Source organism: Lepisosteus oculatus, chromosome 1, assembly GCF_040954835.1.
Source record: "Lepisosteus oculatus isolate fLepOcu1 chromosome 1, fLepOcu1.hap2, whole genome shotgun sequence".
Taxonomy (NCBI): Eukaryota; Metazoa; Chordata; class Actinopteri; order Semionotiformes; family Lepisosteidae; genus Lepisosteus; species Lepisosteus oculatus.
In genome coordinates, this window is record NC_090696.1 from 35,484,106 (window position 1) to 35,501,589 (window position 17,484).

General features: G+C 39.1%; 1 protein-coding gene across 2 annotated transcripts in view; it reads right to left on the reverse strand.

Moving 5' to 3' along the window:
• Window positions 1–546: 546 nt before the first annotated feature.
• st3gal5 (ST3 beta-galactoside alpha-2,3-sialyltransferase 5) overlaps window positions 547–17,484 on the reverse strand; it is a 31,367-nt gene continuing 14,429 nt past the window's right edge. For both annotated transcript variants that reach the window (XM_069189681.1, XM_069189682.1), the window contains exons 2-7: window positions 10,832–10,951; window positions 9,074–9,200; window positions 7,958–8,292; window positions 7,543–7,729; window positions 4,167–4,325; window positions 547–2,200 (exon numbers count right to left, since the gene is read on the reverse strand). In XM_069189681.1, coding sequence (XP_069045782.1) covers window positions 1,934–2,200; window positions 4,167–4,325; window positions 7,543–7,729; window positions 7,958–8,292; window positions 9,074–9,200; window positions 10,832–10,935 — 1,179 coding nt within the window. In that variant the 5' untranslated portion in view covers window positions 10,936–10,951 and the 3' untranslated portion in view covers window positions 547–1,933. The remainder of the gene's footprint in view (window positions 2,201–4,166; window positions 4,326–7,542; window positions 7,730–7,957; window positions 8,293–9,073; window positions 9,201–10,831; window positions 10,952–17,484) is intronic.

The window sequence follows — 17,484 nt, forward strand, 5'->3', positions numbered from 1 at the left end:
CATTACATCAGTCATTACAGTGACTAGTGAGCAGGAAGGGCCACTTCACATCACAATTGTGATTAGTGAGCAGGAAGGGCCACTTCACATCACAATTTGTGCAAACTCTTGCCCTTGCGTGTGACAAGACTAGGGGTTTGCAACAAAATGGCAACTATACAGTACTTTCACAAAGTTCACAGTTTTGTGCTATGTTGGAATTTGTAAAATTTTGCAATACCATCAATTTGTTACTGTGCTTTAATAACCAGTCTGAGAAATTAGAACAGAAGCTCCTCTTTAAAAGGATGTTTTTCACTACAACAGATAGGTAGGGTGCCATCATGGACTTGAATTGACGCAGTTCATTGCTTCACTGCACTGTACCTTTTCAAGCCCGGCAAGATAAACTATTTTTAACAGCGATGGTTCTTGTAACTTAAATGTGTCTTAGATTAATCTCAAAAATATATTGAGGGTCTGTAATATGACGTATTAAGATTATGCACACAGTGTTACTGAAGAATACAGTTCAAAGTGGCTTAATTGTATACATATTCATGCAAGTTGGATATACACGGTCTTGTTTTATTGCACTATGTAAACCAAAGTAATATACAGGTATCTGTATAACAAGTATTTGTTCCTTTACGATTCTCTAACAGTTGAGTATAGACTAGAGTAGGAAGCTAATGTGCCACACTGTAGGAAAAAAAACAAATACCCCTCTCTTTTTACTATACATACAGAAGTCAAGGTACTACTAAGATTTTACCTGAATGACTGGATGGCAGCCATTGTTACAGATGGATCACCACTCAGTCTGATCAGATTTGCTTTGATCAGATTTACACAAACTTGCACGCAAAGCACAGAGACGTTTCTTAGAATTATTCCGTAAACTGCAATCATGCTATAAAAAGCAACTAGAAAATTACACAATCACACAGCACTTTTACAAAAAGAACACTGTAATGGTTTTCAGTAATATACACAAAACAAAAAAGGCTCTACATTTATTCACAGACAATAATGCAGACATTCTCTGGGAAGTCAGAAATGCTGGAGTCCATTGCACCATATTAGATCGTCAACATACAAACACCCTATTCACGTTTGAGGCGATATTAAAAGCACATATGAACAGCCAACATGAGAAAACAAACAGAATATTTTTGATCTGATGACGATATGAGGTAAAAAACAAATTAGTCCCGTTCAAGCAGACTCATCCTGTGACAGCTATGGAGCCAAGTATTCTAGTTCAGTGCCTCATATGTTTTACCTTAGTTTAATTAGTACAACCGATAGCTTTTTTTAACAATTTATCTTTGGGTAAAAGAATGACAAACACTGTTATGGTATTTAACAGAAATTCGGAATCTAATAAGGTACAGAAGTCCAATACTGTACAAAATTACGGAAAAAATGATTTACAAATTAAAAGGATGAATGATTTTAACAGAGGGCGGATATTGCAAGAATTTTCAAATAAAAATCTATAAAGTACATGCTTCTTTTACATTTGCTGTTAAAAAAAATTCTGAAGACTCAATTCATTGATAATACTGAAAATACACATATGGTCCTAATCCAAAAGACTATATGAAAAGTCAACATGAAAAACAAATAAATACAAATTGAAACAAATTAATAAAGCACCTTAAAAAAGTTCATAACTGTTCTTGAAATATGTACAAGTAAAAAGAAAAATCTTTAACAAAAAGATGGGTTTCTGAGGTGCAACTCATTTACAGGACTCCACAGTAGCATGTAACACCTCTACATAAATAAAGTTCATGTCCAAGAATGAGCAGTAAGCAGGCCTCATTCTTTGTATTTGAATTCTCAATGAGAAATATTCTATTAATATTGAATAAATAATCTTCATCACTGTCAGTTCTAAGGATGAAAGACACTTGAAAAATCAAGTAGAGCGAGAAATCCTTCAGCGTTAGCTTTCATCGTTCCCGCAGAAGCTGCAGTGAACTCCTCCGGTAAGGTCCGACATGATGCCAGCTCGCACCAGGCTGCCGATGAGCGTCCTCTCGGTGTCCACGTCGTGCATGTGCTGCACCAGCATGGCGTCCATGGAAACATCTTCATAATAGTGTAGCGGAGCCCTTGGCTGGCTGAGGTTGTACCCAAAGCCCGCTAAGCTGACCTCGTCGCACAGGTACGTGGCCAGGTTGAGAGCGCTGATTCCCAGGGTCGGCACGTTCTAGACACAAGAGTGCAGGGTCAGTCAGGATTGTGCTGTGGAGTCCTTTCTTCTAGGCCAGCCCCTTCCTAGCTTTTCACTCTCATTCAGTTAGCAGTCCCGCCATTTTGTTACAGCATCACCTTTCCATTTCGATCCTTATTTTTTGGCGCTTTTTTTTGCCATTATTTTTCCATGTGGCTCTGCCAATTTGAGTTGCCTTTGGAATTGTCTATCAAAAACACTTTCTGAAGATGACTCAAAGCCTACAGCCTGGAAGAACAGCAATAACCTGTTGCCCCACCCTTCTCCCCTATAGTAAGGCACTGTGGCATAAAAACTGTTTTCATCTTTAAACCAACCGTTATTGACCTCCCAAGAGACTGCACGTCATTGTTCTTTCGACAGCAAAATTAACTTACATTGACAATGAATACTTTTTCTGTTTTATCCGACTCACAAAAGGTCATTAAAGTTAACTGTGTCATCAACTCATATTTAAATGGAGTAATGCCCAACTAAAACTGGAAAACCATAGCTTCATTCCAGTTGTCATCATGGTTCATCCAATGGGCTAAATTCAACAAAGATAAAGATAATTCTTAATGCAAAAAATTCCATGTGTTGAATATCATCTCCATGCATTTAAACTGAAGTCAAACATCAGACAATCTGTATGGGACAGACAGATCAATAGAGCGAGTAAATAATTCTAACTATTATATTCTATATATTAAGTCTAGTCCAGCAACCTTTGGCATACGCATGCATCAGACCTCAAAGACGGTCAGTCTTCCAGTTTCCACCTTTAATTTATGGTCATGTGCCAATGCACACCTGCAATTATAAAACAAGGTTGACTGCTCTCAACTTCACATCATGATCGTTTTACCTAATAACCTCGAACCCGGTATTAACACTGACTGGTGATCAGGCCTGCCAAACCTGTTTCAGTTCTTACTCTCCTGTTACTTATCACACCTTTGTTAATCCGCATTCATTATTATTCAAAGCCACCATCTGAAGGAAATATTCCTGGCAAATACTAATGAAACATGAAACAGCAAATTACATGTGCAATTTAAATTTGTAAGGATTTGTAGAAAGAAATATTAGTTTGAAGGGAGGTATGAAGCTGAGTCAATGTAAAAAAAGTAAATGAATATACTATAAGACTATGGAAGATTCAGTTGTATGCAGGTGAATTACAAAGATTAATTCACCTCCAAACAATAAGTATACACCTGTTTTATCAATGATTTTGGGAAAAGGCTCTCAATATTTTTATTATTCATGAATACTCAGTTTTTATTATTCATGAATTTAAGATTCATCCCATATTCAAAGTTATTGTACAGATTATTAATAATAACAATAATGCGTCTTGTATACAAAGATATTTATGTAGCTGACATCAGACTACCATTTTAAAGTCAATTACACTGCAAAACCATATCCTGCAGCAAGTCCTAAATTTGTACATCAGGAATACCAAGAAATACTACATACCTGTGAAAAATGTAGACGTTACAATAAAAATAATTTACACTTTTATGTATTTTACTAGCAAACTTATAATCTTTTTGTTGTGTTACATTTCTGTACAGATACACTAGGGTGCAAAACTAATGAGTAATATGTTTAAGTGCAGTTAATAAAGCATGTCCATTGTAACATCTGCATTTTATTTATTTACATATATACAGTATTATTGACATTGATATGAGCCTATGCCTTGCCCATCCAAGAGCACGGTCACATTCACAGACCTGAAATAACTTAGGCTGTTGACTTTTCACAATGTTATCTGATCGCACTGTGTTTTGAAATGACTGTAGCTCCACAATAGTAGTTCAACTAGTTCACACAGGGTGACAACTGTGTAAACTGGAAGTGTTAGAAGAAAACCAAGCCACAGTTTATAATGGGTTTATGCAATCATACCTCCTCCCTATGTACTTCTGTACGAATTAAAAGAAATAGTTACCTGGTCCCACCCCCAGATTTTCGGCTGTGGAGCAGGGAAGTGGAGCAGGTCCAGTGCCGTCTGTCGAATGATTTCAGGGTTCAAGATTCGAAACTGTGAGATCCCTATGGGGATTTCTTCAGGCACCCTCTGCCAGAAAAACAGCCAGTCCCAGAACGACTAAGAAGAAGGATTATTCATATTAACTTTGGTACTTTTTTATTTACGTATTCCTTAGACAAATACATTCAGTCACAATGCTTTTGCTTCATTCCAAGTCAAACATTTATGAATGCCTCTTAATGAGATCATTATCCCAATTTCACTTAGTTTTAGAGATCTTAATCTGTTCTCACTTGTTAAATATAAAATACTGAAAATACCTTGTGGTCAAGTTGGGTTCCAGTTGTGGTTTAGTAAATGTTAGCAACCTTGGTGCCCCTGCAACACGCTAACTACACAAATCAAACCTACCAGACAGGAGTCTCCAAAATGATGGTCACACATCATCACCTGCAATTTGTACTCCGATAAGCTGTCCTGTCTCACCACCTTCATATTTCCGTCTATATTTGTGACATGAGGCAGCACTGATGGACACTCACATGATAAGCATTGACACAAAACCAAGAGTTCAGCCCTGGTTTGTATCCTCCACTGTATCAGGTGCATAACCAGGACATGGAAATCGTCGTACTCGTGTACAATTGCAGCTTCTCTTTCCCTTTAAATTACAGTGACAAGCTGTTGATTTGACAGGGTAACCCTAAATTCTCGAAGTCCACACCGCGGTGTCGAAAGGAAACCATGGGGTCCGATTTGGCCAAGAATGGTGTTAATCCAAATCACCCCGTTTTATTCAAGAGAACCAGGCCCGCTTTTGTGCAGGACCGATCAAGACTGCCTGTGGTGATTTGACCATTCTGGAAGGAATCACTTCTGGAGTCTGATTGAAGATAAAAATCAAACAGGCTTCACTCCAGGCAAATGATCTAGACTGAAAAAGGGTTTTTAATTTACATAATGCTGATGCCACTGTAGTTGTACAATTTGGAATTCAGTAATGTGATCCTTCCTGATAATTTTTTTCTCTTTTAGCGTTCCATACTACATCATTTGTTTTCCTGTTACGGACAGTTTAATTCATTTTAAGTTTGGAACGGTTTCAGCTTCTTATTGATATATTTCACAATATACCGGGAATGTTTAACTGCTTGCATAACTGGGGCGGAGCGGTGGCTCTGTGGCTAAGAATCTGTGCCTGTGACTGGAAGGTTGCTGGTTCGAATCCTGAATAAATGGCGGACCCTGCGCTCTGACCCCAAGCTTCTCTCCCTGTCTGTGTGTCTTGTGGAGAGCAAGTTGGGGTATGCGAAAAGACAAATTCCTAATGCAAGAAATTGTATATGGCCAATAAAGCAATCTTATCATTTAAGCATTGACTAACAGCAGCGGTAGCTCTATTGTATTGCTATTGTTTTCCTAATGAATGGAACCTAAAACTTCTACCGCTGTCAGTTAAACAGTAACTTGATTGTTTTCTTTTGTCTAGGTCAGGGGTCGGCACCTTTTTACAAGGAGTGCGTGAAAAGTTAGCTCATGCACTTGGTTTTACTGATTTGTGTGCCACTGACATTTTCCAATATAAAAAACAGCCCTACTTATATTTTTTTTTAATAAAAGTTATTTACTATTATTAATAACATCACTTTATTAACCCTTTACAATTTCTTGCATACCCCAGCTTGCTCTCCTTGAGACACACAGACACAGATATGGAGAGATCAGAGCGCAGGGTCTGCCATTGTACGGCGCCCCTGGAGCAGTTGGGGTTGAGGGCCTTGCTCAGGGGCCCAACGGAGTAGGATTCCTCTGCCAGCTGCGGGATTTGAACCGGCAACCTTCCAGCCACAGGCGCAGATCCTTAGCCACAGAGCCACTGCTCTTTATTATTACATCAATTAAGGCTTCAATTATCTGATTAAGGTGGATGGAATATAGGATGGCCCCTATATTACAATATATTATATAAAATTATTCATAAATGCCAATTAGTGTGATTCTTGCCCTTGTTTTTCCTTGCCGAGGTCTTCAAGCTCGGGTTCACAGCAGAGTTTGAAACTGCCTGTGCAGCAAGGTAACAAGAAAATGTCACCAATGTAGTCCCATAGTCATCACATTAAGATTACGAAAACCCCAGCACAAAGGTGTTCCTGATGAAATAATACAATGTACATTTACCATGGGGTGGCCAATGTACTTTGCAATGATCTTTAAAATCCCCTCTGTTTTCCAATGATGGCATCATCAGCCATCACAGAAAATATTTTCTTGAGGTCAATTCCTTTCCCCTCAAAACAATTAATATATGCCTTAGCTACATCTTCCCTAGACCTCCATCTGAATCACAGTACCTCACAAGAATTGCTCATCACAGTATGTAATATATATCCATGCACTAGGAGCACAAACAGCACAGTCTTTGTTAACAAATCAATATTCATCTCTCCAAAAGGGCTGGAATGAGCAAACCTCCAATTTTGCCATCTCAACCAACTGCCATTTTGTCCAAATTCTTTGACTTAACATTTTTCACAGTTAACTGCAATCAGCAGCACAGATTACAGGTTTCCTGTGAAAACAATAGGTTATCCCCACTAAAAATAATGCAGTAAATAAAGCAAGTAAATATATATATTTACCTATGCTAAAGAGCTTTCATTGAATAGCATGTTGTAGAGAATTACAGAAGAGTCAAGCATAGTTTATCTTTTTTTAACTTAATTTGTGGCTTATTGGACTTGTATTGCATGTGCTGCTTTCCTTGGACAAACATCCCTTTGAGTGTCAATAATCCGCAGGTGGGCCATAGGTTGCAAAACAGAGCCCTGGCGAATGTTGGTATATAGGAGACCACAATGCATGTACTCTGAGCTATTTACACACATATCATAAACTCACCTTAACTCAAACATTTTCTAATAGGACCCACAGGTGGTTCTAAGGTAAAATCAAATCTACAGAAGCTGAGTCTTGTGCAACCCATGTAGAGGAAGGACTGCATTTTAAAGGTAGCATTTGTACATTTCCACAACCTCTTGCCCTTCCTTAACTTTGAGGATAAGGGAATGAATACAGTCTCCATTACAAGAGGCACAATAAATGTTTTTATCAGATTTTCAGCAGACCACGTAGTCAGCAGCATTATTCTGCATTTTTTTATTTGGCTAAATGAACAATATCACTCTTCATCAGAGCAGGGCAGGGATTAGATCAGCAGGAGGAAAGCAAAAATAAAACAAAGGGGCTCTCTGTGCCTTTTTATGAACTGTCAGCTGGTAAAGATTCCAGCTGGAGGGGGGAAAAAAAACAAAACTGAAAAGCAGCTGCAACTCACCACCCTCTCCTTCTTCATCATCGCCTTCACCCAGCTGAAATCCACCGATTTATAGACCACGGCCACGAACTGCACCTCAGGGTCAACGTCCTCCCACACCACCGGGCTGCCCTCAGGATAACTCATCCTGATCGTCGTTTTATTGCCAACATCTTTACTGAACTCGCGCAAAGGGCCACTGTTTAACCTGGAATCAGAGGAGGAGCAGAAATAATGCAGTAGTGCAGCAATTTCTGATTTGTGGTATTATAACTATTATAGGCATTATAAAAATGTATCCTAAAGGAGGAAATATGATTCATTACGATTATATGTTAATTTCCATCATAAATCAAAGCTACCAAAACAATCCAGTCGAGATATAAAGGTTTTTTTTTGTCCCCAACGTCTACAGCCTCATACTTGGAAAGCTTACCTGATAACCACATCAAACTGGTCGATCAGGTTTCCCAGCTCCAGGCCCCGTAGTATTCCTCCGTTTCCAATTACAACACAACGCCGGCAGGACTTGGCAGCCTCTTCCTTGGCAGGGCTAGGAAAAAGGCTCAGGACTTCCAGCAGTTTCCCGCCTAAGTCCTTAAACCCAAATGGCGGTGGGTACTGAAATATCGTCTCTGTGAACTGGGAGTTCTTGGAAAGGAAATGATCCTGAACTTGGATGGAAGTGCTGAATCTCGCTTCCATCTCCTTCCTGGCGAAAGAGGGCTTGCATTCCCGCTGCAGGACTTGTTTAACGAAGGAGTGTACCAGCTGCAGACATGAAAACATCATTAGAGCTCCATAATGATGGAACATACAGTACTACCACTAAACTGCAAAAATAATAGTGTCTAATTGTAAAATGTCATTTGACAGTTCGAGATGATCAGGAAATCACAAAACATTTTGAACACTTTCATTGGGAAGAAAAGGGAGAATGGCTAAATTACAACCTTATTGTCTTTATGGAATAGAAAAAGAAGAAAGTTGAAATAAAGGAGCTACCAAAGCAGCAGAGTGAGGCTTAGGTTTAGGTTTTACTAAAAAAAAAATTAACTCAGTTTATATGGAAACTAGATTTGTGTACATACAATACACTATTGTAGTCACAAAGTTAAACTGTAGCCTAAACCTTTTTATTCCTAAAACTGAAAGACAATTACACAACAGGCTAAGGAGAATTCTTCAACTTTGAAAGACTTTGTGTCTTTACTGTAGCGTGTGAGAAACTGACGATCCTGAAGGTATTATATGCTGCTCAATGCCTACAATACATGTAAAGGCGTGCAACAAATTTGCTCATCTATCCTGCCATGGCTTTAACACCAGTTTAAAGGGATTACATCCAACTCAAAATCCAGGAGGTTGTTAAGAATAGTAGAATACACCGAAAGCAGAAAGAGATAAGAAATAATAAAACTATAGTCTCAGTTCAAATGAAGCACCTCAGAAATGAAAATAATACTCATTTTGTTTCTTATCTACAGCTGTGGTGTAGAAGTTGTTGGGGAAAGTACTTTTACATTTCCAAATTCGAAACAAGTGTTCCAACCTTGACATGATTGGGATCCACGGTGTACGTGTTCCAGATGGTGTGACTCCCGTTGGTCCTGGAGGTTTCCAACATGAAGGCGACTAGAGACGCTAAGGTGATCACCACCAGAATCCCCACCCCACACCTCACATGAAGAGAGAGCAGAACAGTACATAAGGCCATTTCATATTGTCACAAGCCAACAGTGCACTTCAGTACAGTGCGATTTGATGAACAATTCCCTTCCATTTAATCCAATTCCATTAGGCACCGTTGCATCAAACCACTGGACTCTCCTAGCAAGTGTGAAAGAAAATCACATCTTTGCGTAATATGATTTTCATAAATATGAAATCCACCTCGGTAACAAGAGAGATTTTGAAATAAAGCAGAGCCAGTCCTTTCCTAAGAAGTGCATATCTTGGCTTTAACGATTGTTTTGTTTAAATATAACAAAACTTATAAAATTATTACTTTTTGTATGAACTATATTTTCATAAAATGCCTGCAGCTGTGCAGTTCAAATGAAAATCCACAACACAATGCAAACTGAATTCAAGATAGGCTGAGAATGTTTTATACTTTGAAAATATCAGGATACGGTTCACTTTCAACAGCAGCATCTTGGTAACTTCCTTAACATCTTAGTTCTGTCCAGAAAAGAATCACAAAATGAAGAACAACTAAATACAAAACTCAAGAGATTCACAAAACCATCCAACTATTTAACTGCCCCCTGTCCTAAACACAGTTTTAATTTCTTTGCATTTATCAGTCATCTCTAGCTCCACTTATCACAGACATTTATTCTGGATGTGTTAAACTAAAGAGAAAAATTGTGGACAATGAGACAAATTATATCATGAATGTTGAACATAAGGCTGGTGTACTACATTTTTGGAATTGTGTACCCATTATAGAATACCCAGCTCTGAAACATTGTGTCTATACATACTGTAAAATGCTGTCATTGTCTGTCACTATACATATGAATCTGTTATTTTCTGTTCATTTTAACAATGACCAGGAAACAACAAACATTTGGACTGCCTTACTAGGATTTTATGACGAAAGTCAAGGGGAAATAGGCACACATCTGCTTTCTTATGTTTTGCATTTTTCTGATCTTAAAACATTAATTCCATTTTTTTTCCTTCAAAATGGGTATGATTTTATTGTATAAGAATACTTCATTTTAAGTACACAATTCACTTTGAACAACTGTATCACTAAGGTACGGTACACAAAGTGTTAATTTAGTTGTTAGGGTAGCTCTCCATTAAAGGTTTGCTTCTGCTCAAGTGCCTCTTGTTAGTGAAGAATCAAAAGCCTAAAAAGGTACAAAAGGTTTCTAAATACACTAGGGAGCACACCATCAAGGGTCACAACCCTGACAACGTGGTTCACCTTTGCTAGGGACTCATCAAGTGAAAACTAGCAAACTTCAACTGGAGACACAGGTTTACTGATTTACTTTTGATAGATACCTTACTTCACTGTAAAGGTATTCTGAACATAAAGGGAAAAGTGTAGAGAAAAACGTGCAGGTCTTTTATCAGACTGAAAACCAGTTCAACATGTGTTCTTTTTGGAACTTAATCATTATTTTGGAAGCAGATTTCCACATTATAAAAAATGACAAAATAATATCACCCTCCTAATTGATCACATTCTGTCATCCCACAACTAAAGAAAATTCAGGCACAGAAGACGCACTTAACAGTTTCTTTATCCTATTCAGTTTAAGTCATTTCTTATACGATTATAAACACAAACCTAAGAGAACCACTGCAGACACCCTTGGTTCTCCTCATAGTGCTGAGTGGTGAGTGGGGTTTCTCCATGAGAGGAGACGAACTGGACGGCTCTCTGTGTCTCATACATCAGACTCCTTCCCTGCATGCAAACAAAATACATAAATTATGACATTGTACAACAACACAAGGCTTTTTCTTGTTTTGAAAGATGCAAGAATATGATGAAAGGGAGAATGAACACAAAAAGTCATTTTCTGCTTTCCTCTTTAATTTTACTATTGTATTAGGTTTTCTATAGTTAACTATTTACATTATTCTAGCTTAGATGGGAGGTTACACATGCAAATAATTCACACAAAAGACTGCTTCCCCTTCTTTCATAGAATAAAATTGGGTCTCAATTTTACCAAGACTTGCCAGTATTTGCTAAAGTTCTCCACCTGTAACCTAAGAGAATTTAATTTTTTCCATTTATATAAATTCTCACAACATTGATCTGTTGTTGGGGGTTCTTTAGTAAACCATTTTCTTGTGATTGTTTTCTTACTGGCAGCTAGAAGAATTACTAGTATATATCTATACTTTACTTCCAAATAACCAAAAGGAAAGTAACCCAGATACATAATGGAGAATTCAAATGGTATTTCTAGGTAAACATGCCTTAATCTTAAGTGAAGAATACCCCGCAGTTTAATGGGTATTGCAGAGTATAACATGATATACGAGTTCTTTGCAACTTTCTTCAGCAGTTCTTTTAACTTCTTAATGTTAGAAGAAGAAACATTTTTACCTCTTGGTTAAATAAATCATTCCGACTGTGAAATACAAATCATAAATCCACAATTTAAATTTAGGCAAATAAGTGTTCTGACAGTCTGGCCTTGAGGTAGAGCTTTACAGTACTTTTCAGTACAAACAGATGTCAACATACTACACACAAACTATTAATCACAATCTTAAAAATGTGTTGCACCACGAGAATTCACATAAGAATTATATACTTCAAAATGACAGGACTGTACTTTCTGAATAAAAAATAATGTTTATAGCAATAACATCATTCTTCCATCTCAGAAATATCACCTGACTACATTCTATGTTGTCTCTGTAGCAGGAAAGCCGGTCAACACATTCATATTTTTAAGACTTTATTAGAGCAATGCCCTTTTCGCTGGTGTATATAAATCCACAATGACAATCTTCAGTATATCCAATATTTGATATACTGAGTCCTTGCACTGGTTTCCTATGGGATCATGTCAACTTAAAAATCCTTATGGAGGCAGATTTCCTATAAGGCCTCCTATAAGCACCTATAAGGCTTTACATGGCTTGGCACCTCAGTACCTGTCCGACTTATTATCTTCCTACTCCCAACCCAGCATCCTTCATGTGTCCGATTCTGGTCTCCTTTTGTCCCCCTCATTTACAAACTATAGCTGACAAGGCCTTCTCTTGTTATGCCCCAAAGCTGTGGAATTCTATCCCCAAGAATATCAAAAGTTCGAATACAGACTTTCAACCTTATTCAGAAGGCTTTTCAATTTTTGTCCGTTTGCTTATTTCATAGGCTAGTCGAGAGGTTTGGCAGGGTCTCCAGATTTATACATATTCGTATTCATTTATTATAGCTATTTTAATTCAAAGCACATACCAAACACTACCCACACATTGTATAGTTTTTCGAAAATCGCATGAGCGGAGCTCACATCCCTCAGGAGGGGGATCAGAATACCTCCTGGGTATCCCTGCCTGTCGTAAGAGGCGACTAAAAGGGTTGTGGCAGGAAGGGCATCCGACGTAAAACCATCTTGCCAAAACCATGGTTGCAAAGAACACAAAGCACATACCGGATCGGTCGGGGGCCCGGGTTAACAACGGCTGCCATTAGTGCTGTGTCCCAACAGGGTACTAATGGAAATTATGCTACTGTGGGGAAAACTGTAGAGTGGGGGCTACAGAAAAGAAACAAGGTGAAGGGGCATGGAAGGAATGTTAAGTCAATGAGAGTTGGCACCATGACAGGGAGAGGGAGAGAACTGGTTGAAACTATGGCAAGGAGAAAAGTGGAGATCTTGTGTGTGCGAGAAACCAAGTGGAAAGGAAACAGCTCAAGACACCTAGGAGAGGGATACAAGATTCTATACGCTGGAAAGAGTACAAAAATGAATGGAGTGGGTGTGATAGTGTGCAAGGACCTAACAGACAAGATAGTGAGGGTGGTTAGACACTCAGACAGTATCAATGTACAGCTGGCTTTTGAGAGCGGGTTGTGGAATATCATCTCTGTATATGCACCACAGGTAGGAAGACCACAGGAGGAAAAGGATAGCTTCTTGGAAGATCTCAAAGAAGTGGTCAGCAGAATCCCAGGAAATTAAATGGTGGTAATTGGAGGAGACTTCAATGCACATTTAGGAGAGAAATGCCCAGATTATCCAGATGAACATGGTCAGAGAGGGCTAGGAGAGAGAAATGAAGAAGGAGGGAGGCTACTAGAAACACTCCAAGCTCTTGAATTGTTTGCAGTGAACACAGGGTTCACGAAGAATTATGAGCAAAAGGTGACATACAGGAGTGGAGGCCATGATACCCAAATAGACTACATATTAGTGAGAAGAATAGATAGAGCGAAAGTCCAAGATGCTAAAGTCCTGCCCTATGAGGCTGTTACCAGACAACACAAGCTACTGGTGATGGACATCACAATATTGAAGGAGCGAAGAATAAAGCAGAGAAAACACCCAGCACGAACAAAAGTGTGGAAACTGAGAGAAAACAAAGTAGATTTCAACAGGCTGGTGAGAGAAATGAAAAACAACACAGAGGAAACAGAGGAGCCTTCAGTTGAAGAAGAGTGGACTGAGATGAGCCACATCCTAGAAGAGGCTGCTACCAGGGTTTGTAGAAAGACAAGAGGAGGCAGAATAGCCTGGAAAGAATGGTATGAGAAACTTGAAACAAAGGAAGGAGATTGAAACAAAGGATACAAGATTGCTAAACAAAGAGCGAGACAGAAAAAAGATATTATCCGGGTGGCAGTACTCAAGGATGGAGAAGGCAGAGGCTTGATTAAAGAAGAACAGATCAAGCAAAGATGGCTGGAGTACTTAAAAAATCTGTTAAATGTAGAAAATGAGAGGGAGAACCTAATGGAGGCAGTAGTAGTGTGTGGACCAATCCAATAAATTTCAGTAAAGGAAGTGACAGAAGCTACCAAAGAGATGAAAGTGGGCAAAGCAACTGGACCATCAGGAATAGCAGCAGAACACTTTAAGAACCTCGATGAAGAGGGGATTCATTGGCTGATGAGATTGCTAAACAATATTGCAAAGGAAGAGAGAATTCCAGAAGAATGGACAAAAAGCAGTATAGTTACCATCTACAAGGAGAAAGGAGACCCAATGGAGTGTAAAAACTATAGAGGAATAAAACTTCTGGAACATGGATTGAAAATCCTGGAAAACATTCTGGACAAGAGACTCAGGAAGATAGTCAGGATCCACAACTCACAATGTGGATTCTCAGTGGGGAAAAGCACAACATATGCCATTTTTCTGATGAGACAGTTACAGGAGAAGACACTAGAGAAAGGGAAAAAGCTGTATGTGGCCTTTCTGGACTTGGAGAAGGCATATGACCGTGTGCCCAGAGAGGTGGTGTATTGGTGCTTGAGGAAGAAAGGAGTACCAGAAAGCATGGTGAAGTTAGTTCAAGCAACCTATAGAGATGCAACTACGAAGGTGGTCACACAACGGGGAGAGACAAAAGAGTTTGAAATCACATTTGGAGTACACCAAGGATCAGCACTAAGTCCTTTCCTTTTTATAAACATTACTGACACACTGACAGAGGAGGTAAGAACAGAAGTGCCTCGGGAACTCATCTTTGCTGATGATGTGGCACTGATGGCAGATTCAAAAGTAGAACTACAGGAGAAAGTGTTCAAATGGCAGAGGAGTCTGGAAAAGGGTGGACTGAAAATGAATGCAGAAAAATCTGAAATAATGGTAATGGAGAGAAGAGGAGATACTATGACCAATGTTGAGGAGACAAATGGAGGAAAACTGAAACAGGTTGATGGCTTTAAATACCTTGGATCAAAACTGGTAAAGGGAGGAGAAACACTGGAGGCAGTAAAACAAAGAGTGAAAGCTGGATGGAACAAGTGGAGAGAAATAACTGAAATAATCTGTGACAGGAAAATTCCTAGAAAGTTAAAGTGCAAAATGTACAAGACTGTGATTAGACCTGTATTACTATATGGAGCTGAATGCTTGGCAGTTGGAAAGAGGGAAGAGAACTTGATGAGAGGAACCGAAATGAGGATGTTGAGATGGATTCTACAGATTTCAATGAAGGATAAGATCAGAAATGACGAAATCCGTAGACGATGTAGGGTGGTGGATGTGGTTGAGAAAATGCGAGAGGCGAGGTTACGGTGGTATGGACATATCATGGGGAGGGACATTGAGGAAGTAACAAAGAGGGTAATGGAATTTGAGGTGGAAGGTAAAAGGGGAAGAGGCAGGCCTAGAAAGAGATGGATAGATTGTGTGAGAAAAGATATGGAGGTATGTGAAGTGAGTGAGGAAAATGTGCCCGACAGAGACAAGTAGAGAAGAGCAACCAAAGCAGCTGACCCCAGGACAGTCTGGGACTAAGGCCGTGAAAAAGAAGAAGACATGGGCGGAGCTCAGTATTTTGTTACTGCAAGAAACAAACCTGCCTTCACTTTTTTAAACATACAATATCATTATGTGCCAAATGTGTTACTGATAAAATGACTGAAGTAGTTGGAAGTAGTAGAAGGCTGTGGAGCCTTCTCTGGGTGTGGAAGCAGAAAAATGATGTTCTGTCCCCAGAACAGAAACAAATCATGGGCTATCATTAAAGAGGCGTCATTTAAGATCATTCTAGTCATTCAGTCAGATATTAAAGAGGAGTCATTTTGCAAAACACTGACAGATGTCTAATTATCTCCAGTTACCAGACTGGTTAAGTCACTACTAACCAAGCTCTGCAAAAATAGTTTCTAGGTTACACAATTAAAAACACAGCAGAAACACTAAAGCACTCGTATCCATAGCTGTAAAAGCACCCACAGGTAACACAAAAACCTTTCATTGAGCACCATCCATTCGTACTTTACCCCAAGCAGGACCACAGAGAGCTGAAGCCTCACACTACAGAATGGGAAACCAGGGACAGTTAGAAGTAGCCAGCATGTGTATCATTCAGCCTTTTCTTGAAAGACGCTTGGGTATCGGCTGCGACAACACAGCTGGGTAGCTTGTTCCAGATTTCTTTGGGTTAAGAAATGCCTCTTTTTTTCAGTTTTCAATGCACTTCCACACATTTTCTACACGTGCCCTCTGGTTTGGGCTTCTGAATGCTTGCTTCACGTCTCCTAGCGGTTCTTCTCTGTTCAAGAATAAAAAGGTTCAGTTCACTACCCAGCCTGCCAGTGTAGAACATTCCCTTAAGCCCTGGTTTCTCTTCTCTGATTGGTTCTCCAAGATATTAATTAACCTTTTCTTTCCAGAGTCTGCATTTTGTGCCAGTTACCACAGATAGGAATTGGGCTGTTGCAGTTCTTCCAGAATGCTCCATGTTGCACAAACTGCAGATTACTGGTTTGTAAATGGCTTGCTATTTTTTTTATTAACAGTGGCTTAAATTCTGTTAGCCTTCCTGCATATAATTAACAGCTTTTCAGCTCCTCCTGCAATACTGACTTACAAACTCATTTAATTGTCAAAATTTGTCAGTTAAACAGAAGGCAACTTATTTCTGTTAAAGGGTGACAAACAAATTATTGACCATGTAGAAAAGAAGACTTGGTCTACCTTGATCTCTCCCACTTTGTTCTCCCAGCAAAAGCAAATGCTATGAAATGCATAGAATTAAAAAAGACTTTCAGCAAAGGAAATAATTTAGATTAATTAAATTCCAATTTCTGATATACCCTGTGGCTGGAAGGTTGCCAGTTCAAATCCCGCAGCCGGCAGAGGAATCCTACTTCGTTGGGCTTCTGAGCAAGGCCCTTAACCCCAACTGCTCCAGGGGCACTGTACAATAGCTGACCCTGCGCTCTGACCCCAGGCTTCCTCCCTGTCTGTGTGTCTGTGTCTCATGGTGAGCAAGCTGGGGTATGCAAAAAGACGAATTCCTAATGCAAAAAATTGTATAGGGCTAATAAAGTGATGTTGTGTTACATTACTTACATTTACAAAAGCAACAAAAAACAATTTACCTTAGCACAGCACTAATCAATGTCTTGTTTTTATGAGATTTTAACTCACACTTTGACAGTATTAACAATACATTTAAACTTAGAGGTCAAGCCTCAGGTTGAAGTCAGGCTTGTCAGGCTCAAAGCACTAATTGATGTGTTCTGCTTATCAGAGACTGTGCAACGCAAGGCAATTTCCTGTCAAGGTTTATCTGCAGGCTGTAGGCTGGAAAAACATACAGCACTTGGGTTTTCTATACAATAGAAAATGGCAACCAGTAAAAGGCCTAAAAGGCTTCAAATATTCTGACCCAAAACTCGGGACACATCTCTACCTTTGCTGCAGAATCTGCAGCGACAGCATTTTTTTAAAAAACACGACGCCACTGTACTGCGAAGTATACTAACTAAGCACATGCAGTTTTAAAAACAAAAAT